This window comes from Carcharodon carcharias, chromosome 23 (assembly GCF_017639515.1).
Source record: "Carcharodon carcharias isolate sCarCar2 chromosome 23, sCarCar2.pri, whole genome shotgun sequence".
Lineage (NCBI taxonomy): Eukaryota > Metazoa > Chordata > Chondrichthyes > Lamniformes > Lamnidae > Carcharodon > Carcharodon carcharias.
The window spans coordinates 26549688-26559539 of NC_054489.1; the positions used below are offsets into that span (position 1 = coordinate 26549688).

A 9852-nucleotide genomic window follows, 5' to 3' on the forward strand; every position below is an offset into this window, starting at 1 on the left:
TTCTTTTATTAGGCGGGCCTGTTGATAGATTATCTGCTGGCTATTCTGGTACATGAAAATTACTTACAGGCCTAAAGCTGTCAATGGGTAGGCTAAACTGAACTCAACAGGCAGGTCACTTGAAAATATATGCTAACGTTTAAGAGGGGGAAGCATAAGATTTGAAGTATTTTAAAACCGAATGGGCCATAAAAAGCTTAAAGGGGACATATCAGGTGGCATTTTAAATGAAATAGCCACTGTAGATGCACCTCCACAAAAACTTATTCGGCCCCAGAATGGTGATGATCAAGTCACATCTTTCTCTTGGGGTGACTAAACATTTTCTACCTCAGCCATCGTTTTAGATCCAATTTTTTGGGGGGTCATTTTATCTTGGCACCATCTAATGGGGTGGGTGGGGGCGGAGGGGTAAGGAGGGGTTTGGGGGACTTAACATGTTTCCTTCAAGGTAGAGAAAGTGAGGAGTTAACAACATTTTAGTGAAATGTTCAGTTGTTTTCTGTCCGATTGTCCGCAATAGGTTGTCCAGCGTTACACAAACTGCCTATTACTAACACAGACTGTTGTATGCTCCGTTTAGTGATAAGATAAAGGATGTTACTGTCGCTCCATTTGTAATGTAGATTTCCTCCTTTGCCTTTTACCTTCGATGCAAAGCATGTTTCTTTTTCTTTTATCAGTATTTGGCTGATTACAATATACACCTGCAAGTAATTTAGGTAATAACAATTCAAATCTGTGCAGCCAAACTGCAGCCGGTGCATCTGCCTGATTTCGCGTTTTTTCCACTCGGAATTGTTACATATTAAGCAGTGCATTTAGGCGACTGAAAATTGCTGGTAATTATCTTGATGGAAAGCGCTTTATTCAGGGAGCTACAGTCAAAATTGCTCTAATTACAGCCCCTTTCACACAAGCATAAAAAAATCTTAAAATAGCAGAGAAGTGGGCTTTGCACACGGCTTCCAGTGCAGATGTTACGGGGGGAGGCTTGACATGCGAGCTATTATGCATTAAAATCTGTAAACACCACTATCTTGTCTTGTAGACTGACTTTGACAAAAAATTGGGAGAGCTAACCATGGATTTCAATACGTGTTGTAGTTTCTGAGACGTGACAAGTGGAGATCAGACACACGTGGTAAGTAATGCGTTTCTTAATTGGGAATGTTAGATACAGGTGTATCTGTCAGACCTTTAAACAGGGAATATCGATTTATTCTCTTCCATGTTTTTAAAGGAACCGTCGACCACATTCTTCCACGCCTAAAGGCTTAAAAGGCCGTCAGTCCAGACTGACAATCAGCACATATTATAACTGAATCAATCTCCTTTCGCACGACGGGTTTATCTGTTTACTTGGCTAACCACAGGCTTACTGAAGCAGACTTCAGCTATCCAGTAAAGAAATACACTCGAAAACAGGATAGCACGTGTTTAGTAATGTGAGGGGGAAAATCTAAACCACGGAGCTAATATAAAACGTGTTTTTTTTCCCATTCGTTTACATGGAACAGAATTAGCACAGATTTTGGATCGGCCTCCAGTGACGTACTGCAGACAGTAAAAGGCACGCAAAATGTTGATTTGATGTACAATGTTACCACCATTTTATTATTTTAAGGGAGGGAACACCACCAGCTGGAAGTTCCCCTCCAAGTCACTCACCATTCTGACTTGGAACTATATCACAGTTCCTTCACTGTCGCTGAGTCAAAATCCTGGAACTCCCTCCCCTGTGGGTATCCATACACCACATGGACTGCCGCGGCTCAAGCAGGCAGCTCACCACCACCTTCTCAAGGGCAATTAGGGATGGGCAATAAATGCTGGCCCAGCCAGCGAAGCCCAAATATCATGAATGAATTTTTAAAAAGGCGGGGTTAAAAAAGCGAAGAACTAAATAAATGCCATCTAGGTACATACGTTGGAGGGCTGATCAGAATGAAAGGCAAGATGAAATATTAATGTCAAAAGTGCAATTAAATATACTTGTTAGGGCGTTAAAAATGTACTCGGTTCGTCGGCGATAAAATCGATTGGGCACAGATAGGATAGGCTGATGTACAGCCGCTGGAAGCTGTAGTAGACAATACATACACTGCACATTGGAAAGCCAAGTTATTATCACAATTGTTTCCTGTATGACAAGTACTAACTTTCATTTTTTGCCTCTCAGTTTCAGGTTAGGATCTTATAATGGCATGTGTAATGTTCTGCTTATTGGTAAATAGAAAATAAATCTACCCTGCTACCACCGCCCCCCACCCCCCCCCCCCCCCCCCACCCCCCGAAAAGATTTCTTCAGTTTTTTTAAAATAAGTAGATAATCTGCCTCAACATGTTAATATTGCCAGCTCTTCCGTTTCTTTAGAAAGAAACAGCAAGAATCATAGGAAAATTACCATCCAGCTCCTGTTCTAACTATACTACAGTTCTCTCAATATCCAGGAAATCCCAGGTCACCTGAGACAGATACATAGGTAAGGCCCTCGGTTACCACACTGGAAGCCACAGCTGAATTTTAAAAGTCCAGGTTTTTTAATCATAAAAGACAAATAACAACATTTCCAGAAATGCACCAGTTCTTGGCAAATCAAACTGTGGCCATGCAAAAAAAAGTCAACGCTTCCTCCACTTTTTAACATGACCGCATACATTTCATATATTTTTTTAAAATCTATTAAGCTTCGTGTCTATGTTTGACCCCAAAGGAAATTTTAAGCGAGAAATTGTGAAGGGTGATGAAATGAATGGAATAGTTGATCAATTACATGCAAACATCGCGCCTTTCCTTTACACATAATTACAGTTCAATCCACAGTAAATCGGCATTGTTTTTTTCTTTTTAAAAAAAATGCTCACACTCCGGTTTCTATAATCCTGAGAAACGTACTATTAAATTGAGTAGCCATGTTTATCCGAATTGAGTGGATATAGGATGCTTTGAACGCGTTATCACTGTTTTACTTAGAATAATGAAACATAATACATATGCACTATTTACAACTAATTTAACAATATATACACGCACGTACTGTGTTCTCTCGTTCTCTGTTCTCCAAGAAATCCTTTTGCCTTCATATTGCTTGGATGAGCTAAACATAACCCCTTTATTTCCATACATAGGCTGTATTTCAAATAGGAACCACGTTCATCCACTTGGTTATTTCGTCTTGTATAACATGTCACATTCATCATGAATTGTATTGTTGATTTTTGAGCGTTAGAGGCAAGGGGTTTGGTGGGACGCGGGGAGGCCGTAGTGGGCGACCATTTTCCTGTGAAAAATGGATGGGAAGGACCCAATATAGAGGATTTAGCCTCTAGTTATTTTTAACCCTTAAATCGTGACCAGCAATCACTTGGATTTAAACATGGCAGACCAGCTTGCACCTAACTATTAGGCGGGCGATTATACAAATTGCATGCGCGGTTGGAGATGTCAATTGAAATGGAGATTTTTAAGTGTCCCCAAAGCAGTTCAATTATATACAGGACAAACGAAACTGCTGGCCGACAAACTAATATTTCCTGAACAACAGAAACGGCTGGAAATACACGGTATTTCCCCTAGCGTCTTTAAAACGGTTAATGTTTGAGGTATTGGTTTTTTTCAGAAATTGAGGGAATTTCTGATCAAGGACACGTTGATCTCTTTCCCTTTTGAGATACCGAGTAACCCATTGTGTATTTCCAGTCTTGCTGCTCTATTCCTTCCAAGTATACATGGCTTTGCAGTTTTATGTTTTGAATTTATCAAATTCACTTCACACTGATACAGTTTGTTCTTTGTGAATATTCCAGTCCTATACTCCAACTAACCAGGTGTTTGCAGCTCTGTCTGACTGAAGATATATGAGGGCAAATTCTACATTAACATTCAAACTGGCAATTAAATAAAAATACAAGTTGATATGGTACTAGCTTTAAAAAGGGGGTTGGGACAGCCGATCAGTAAATGCTTTGAAATACAGCCTGCGTATTTTGCCCAGCTAAGAAGGATCTGCATCCTGGAGTAAAAATTAGGTTTTGCTTTGTTAAAACACGAAAATTGAGTTTAATAGAACAGCTATAAAATCAGTCCTTTTTTTTTTTGCAATTCACAACGTAGATTATAGATGCATCAAACTTCTCCAATAGAATTCCAAACATCGTACAAGGCTTGTATTGCACTCATTAGAGGAGTTTGACTCTATATACCCATTGTATTTCTAGAACAAACCTGTTTAGATATGACTGAAAGCACAAAGTCATTGTTATCTCTAATCAGTCGTCTTTTCTCGTCCGTAAGACTACTTCAAATCATGTGACACTGATTTTTTTGTGTGTTTTTAAAGTTTGTGGGGTAGATGGTACTCCTGGTCAATCACATCATCTGGGGTCTTGGCATGGTGTCCTGGTGGGGCGGCGGGTACCACGACCCAAAACTGTTAATGTAGCTGTTCGGTGGCATAGTGGAGCCCTTATTTGGCATGGGAACGTCCCAGACTGGCGGGATATTGGGCGAACATGGAGACAAAGCAGCGGAGGTGGGCAGGTGGTCGCCTTCTTGCACGTTGGAACTGTGTTTCATCAGCTTCTTGTACTTGGAACGCTTATTCTGAAACCAGATTTTCACCTGAAATAAGGTATAAAACAAAACAAACGCATCACATCTACTGTAGCTCCAACTTGATGTACTAACTAGGCGCATTCGGCTTTGCAGAATGCAAGACTCTACTGATTTACAAATGGACAAACACACATAATTCATTCAATGAGCGATCCAACCAAAACTCCCTCAAAATGCCTCTCGTTTTAGATTTCAATGCATTTTTTTTGTAAAAGCAAACTGTATTCACATTTGTTGATGCGTATGAAGGATTAATGTGCTACATAGACAAGACTATAAGCTACTGCAACCCTTTGCCAATGATCTTGTCAAATCAGTGATGCCTGAGCATTCAGGCTGATCTAAAAAAGGAGGCCGCGAGTAAATAATTACTACAATCACATTTAGAAGCACCAAAAGAAATCGAGTGGGCTTGAAGCACTTTGTGTATAAAGGATTGGGATAAGGCCGTTGTAAAAAGATTTCAGTGCGAACGTACAAAAAGATACAAGGAAGCGGACACAAGGCCCAGGCAGTCTTAAACGCAAGTTATAATTCGGGATCTGATTCCACCGTCGACATAAGGGAGTAGACTCCTTACAAAACAACTAGGATTTTGTATAAAGTGGCGCACGCTGAACTGACAGTAGCAGCAAAAAGCTATAAATTGGTATGATGAGTCAGTTTTGGTGATTTTAATTGATCGACAATAAAATGCGAGAGTCTTTAATTTTACATAAAAATTGACTACAGATAGCGAAAAAAATGTTAGTTCCTAGTTAAAGATAATAAGGTTTAGCCTGAAATGAAAGTTACCTTTTTAGACAGGGACCAGTGGCATTTTAGGAATTTGGCTAATGGCGATTTAACCTGCAATCAAAACCGTACACATTACCCCACATCCTTTGTCTTTGAGAAGTTGCCGAATTATTTGACATACAAAATATCTTCAGACAGATTCTAACTCCTTTGGTAGGTGTTATATTTAGATTGTGAAACCCAACGCTAAAAGAGATTAGTGTCTATTTAATTTTCCCTTGATCCAATACTTCACTCGAGAAGACAGGGTCACAAAAAAAGATGCCAACCGGCTCCTGCAACACAGCGTTGAATCAGCATTACAAGTCCAGAAAATCAAGCAATGTGCTTAATTATTTTATACTGATCTATTGGGCGTGTAACTATTAATTGTTTCAGTAAATAATCTGTACTTTCACGTAGGCTGTGGGATCTGCAGCAAACTTTTTTAAAAAACCTTTCTCATTAAAAAATGTGTCCTTTCTTTGGGCCTTTCTTAGGTATCTGCAGAAAGGCATTGTTTTCAACACGTTTCTGTGTGGAAATAACTGGGGATTTTTGTAGCGATCGTTTGTAATTCAGACACAACGCCGATGTCAAAGCGCCGCTCGCTAGCACGTTATCTGCCTGCTTTCGTGAAAAGTTCCATAGGGGCAAATAGTCGATGGCACAAAAAAAAATTGTAGAACACAGGACCAATTGCAGTTAGAACAGTTACTAAAATTTTGAAAGACCTGCAGTGTCTATTAGAGCGTGCAAACCGTTGTTCAATCGTTTTGACGAAGTTCTACACAGGCATTTGAAAGCCCGCGGAATTTCTGGCAATATTTTGTTCCTTGACCTTTAAGACATGGAACAAAATACTCGCACTAATTTCATTTTTAAGAACTTATGTACGTCAGCAGTAATTGGAATAATCATTTACCTAATTAAAACAAATCATTCCTTTGGCAGGGAGATGCTACGGTATTAAATTATTATCATGTTTCCAAATTAAAAAGCTTTGTGTCTCCCTCCCCTCTCTATTCCCCACCCCCCCTCTCTCTGTTTCTCTCTGTCTGCTTCTCTGTCTATATGTATACATCTCGAGAGAGTTTCTTTGTTTTCGTATTTAAACTGCCTCTTCAGTAACAGTTCTGGAGAATTCTTTAATACCAGTTGAAACTGGAAATCCTACAATGGTCCAGCAACACGAAATACATTTTTACTGTACAATGTACAGAAGAGACTATTCAACTGAAAGTACCAGAAACATCAATAACAGCAGAATGTGAAAATAAAGGCATGCACGCTTAGCACGAGCTTTGCTGCACGTACATTAGTAACGGCAAGCAGGTTGTCTGGGAATATTGGAGTTTTCGATCTACGCTTCTTCTGGAAAAAGTTGCATTCACCACATAAAGAAAATGGGGGAGGCGGGGGGTGGGGGGGTGGAATATGAAAAGCTGCCTACTGGTCAAAACATTCTTGATATGTAAATTACACATTGATATTCTAATGTATTTATTTTACAAGTGGGGAGGCTGCATGACACAATGGACTGGTTTACTGTGGGGCATCGAAACAAACCATGTCTTCAACTGTGGAGAAATCGATGTGCCATTTACCTATAGTACGGATTTATTTAATGCATTATAATAGATGGGAAATATTGGAGGGGGTTATCGTTTCTTAAGTAGCGGCCATTTTGGATGAAATAAATTTTGCTTTTAAAACATCCTTCGCCCTGTGTAAGCGGCAGTGAAAGAAACACACAATAGTCACGCATCCATTAAAAATGCATCGTTCCGTTCTGATCTTCCAAACACACAATTGATTTGCCTGGAAATTTGTTAACCTGCACCTCGTTTGATTTTAAAAAAAACCTTTTACAGATTAATTTAAGAAGTGATGGAGCGTAAACGACCACCCTTTTATTTTGCCCTCAGTTCAACGAATTAACACGGGCTCGTCATATCACATGGAATTTTGCAGCGCATACCTTGCAGCAGTCCTGCCAGAAAACCTCTCTTATAAGAAAGTGGCATTTCTCTCTCCCTCTCCCACCCCCCCCCCCCCCCCCACCACACACACACACACACACACACACACAAAGTCCTGTAATTAGCCTTTGCCATTTTGTCGGGCCGTGGTACAAATAGCTTCTACTTGTCTCTTTACTGCACACGCTGCCATCCAAATAACCTGAGCTGGGACATTATGCCCACATTCCAGGGGAATGCAGCATTCCATCCCAGCTTTCGGGGCTCGTGAACCCTACAGGAATTCGCAGGTTGCCGAGTTCCTTGCTGGAATGTTTAAACCTAGTTCATCGCTCATACTTCTGCTTATGGCACGTTTCGTGCCCTTCACCAAAGCACGAAGACCGTCTAGGACACAGAGATTTATTTTTTTTTCAATCAACTGACCCCTGTGGTTGACAAACGGGGGTTTCAAACAGCAAGAACGGTCTGTGTGTGATCTCCTTCTAGCACACAGACAGTGCGTTTTTAGGGGAAATAAAGGTGGGCTCTCTCAAACCCCTAAGAGGGAGGAATTAGTTCTGCCCAGCACCCTACCTGTGTCTGCGTGAGTCCCAGAGAGGCTGCCAGCTCTGCTCTCTCCGGCAGTGCCAAATACTGTGTTTGTTGGAATCGGTGATTCAGAGCTTGCAATTGCAGACTCGAGTAAATGGTCCTCGGCTTTCGGATCTTTTTCCCTTTGCCGTTCAATCGGATTTCTCCATTTTCGATTACAGTCGATTTCTCGTGTTCTTGGAGGGAAATCGGAAATTTAATTTAGGGTACATCACATCTTTAAATCGCGACCTCTTCCCTTCAACAATCCCTCCCAAATCTATATATAAATATATATATATATATATATTCACTCATTGTGCCTTGACTGGGCGATCCCAATAAAGACGGAGAGCCTAGCAATGCGAATTACAACCAGAAAAGTCCTGTTTTAATCCGAGTGCTGGATGCGCCGTAGAAACTCGATTGAAGCTTTCTTCCTGTACTCGGAGGCGGCTTTACTACAAAAAAGATACAGGAATGGATCGAATTTTCTTATTTTCCAAGTCGGTAACATTTCCCCCGACCGCTCTCAATGCAACAATCCACTTCTATAAGCGGCATGGTCGTTTAAATTTCCCAGCAAAGTGGGTCTCTCGGCAGACAATGGATAATTTCGCCCCAGCGCCGCTCAATTAATGTGGCGTTTTGGCAGGAGACGGAGTTCTGTACCAGCTCATGGTTTTCCAGCATTAGATTTGCCTAATTGCGGTTGTCTATTTAAAGAACGTAATTAAATATTTTTTTCTCTATGAATATATAAGTAATGTCATCAGCGAGGCCTCTCAAATCTCGGCACCGCACTCCCTCAAAACGGGTTTTTTTTTGGATTGGGTTGCAGAATGGCGATAAAGCCACCCCGTGCAAAGCGATCTTATTTAACAACATGGACTGGGTGTCCGAGCCGCTCTTACCTGTGTCCTCTAACCTGGTGTGACCCAAAGTGCTGCTGTTCTGGTAGGGCATGTACGGATTGGGTGCGTGATTGCTAACTGGGCTGGGGTACGGGTAACCCAGTGATCTGCCGTAGGAAGAGGCGCCGGAGTAGGAGCCATCGTGCTGAGAGTGTCCGCTCGAGTGCAAGCCGTGCACCGGATAGTGTCCATGGGACATGCCAGGGGATGACTGCTGCGCTGGGTGTCCAAACTCCAGAAAGGCCGACTTGGATGAGTCTGGTGCTAACAGACCGTCAGCCATCGCGGTCATAGTCATCATTAACGAGGAAGTGCACGGGACTGACTAGGAATTACCAGCGTGCAGGAAATTGACAAGGAATTGACGCGCAACATGAAACTGACACAGAGGCCGATTGCCAGCCAAATCCAGCCGTCTTCTCCCCAATTTTCCAAGCAGAGGCGAATTTCCCACTTGTATGCCGAGTAAAAAACAGGGGGTTAAGTTGAGAGAATTCCCCGTGAAATTCAGGAAAACTTCTGGATTTGCATGGCTGCTTCATGCATATGGATCTGATATGCAAACGTATCCAATTGGCTGTCTCCTGCCGTGTGATTGGACGAAGGGCGTATTACATCACTTACCCGGCGGCGATCCTAATTAACTTTAATTAGAATCAGTTAATGAAAGCTGCAGTTCCTTCGGCGAACAGCCCAGCCGAAATAATCATCAGACAATTTCATAAGCACGTTATAACATGCTAGGGAAGTGTTTTCTGCCCGCTGCAATGGCGTGCCCCGCAAAACGGGTAAACAAACACTCGATGAATCTTGCGGGCTTCCCCCCTCTGAGTACTGGAGCAATCGTCAGAATGTAGTCCAGTGACCGCAAGTCGAGGTTGGGGTTGAAGCAAAAAGAGGGGGGGAAGGGGGAGGTGGTGGAGGGGAATAGGAACCTATACAATGAGAACAGTGGTCGCCGCAGCCAACTCCAAGTTTGTGTCGAAAA

At 41.8% G+C, this 9852-nt stretch overlaps 1 protein-coding gene across 1 annotated transcript; it reads right to left on the reverse strand.

Annotated features, from left to right (window-relative positions):
- Positions 1–2521: 2521 nt before the first annotated feature.
- Positions 2522–9411, reverse strand: dlx4b (distal-less homeobox 4b). The gene is made up of 3 exons (XM_041173717.1): positions 8865–9411; positions 7954–8147; positions 2522–4624 (listed from the first exon to the last, which is right to left on the reverse strand). The coding sequence occupies exons 1-3, from the start codon at positions 9163–9165 to the stop codon at positions 4373–4375; spliced, it is 747 nt and encodes a 248-aa protein (XP_041029651.1). The 5' UTR covers positions 9166–9411; the 3' UTR covers positions 2522–4372.
- Between the last annotated feature and the right edge of the window lie 441 nt (positions 9412–9852).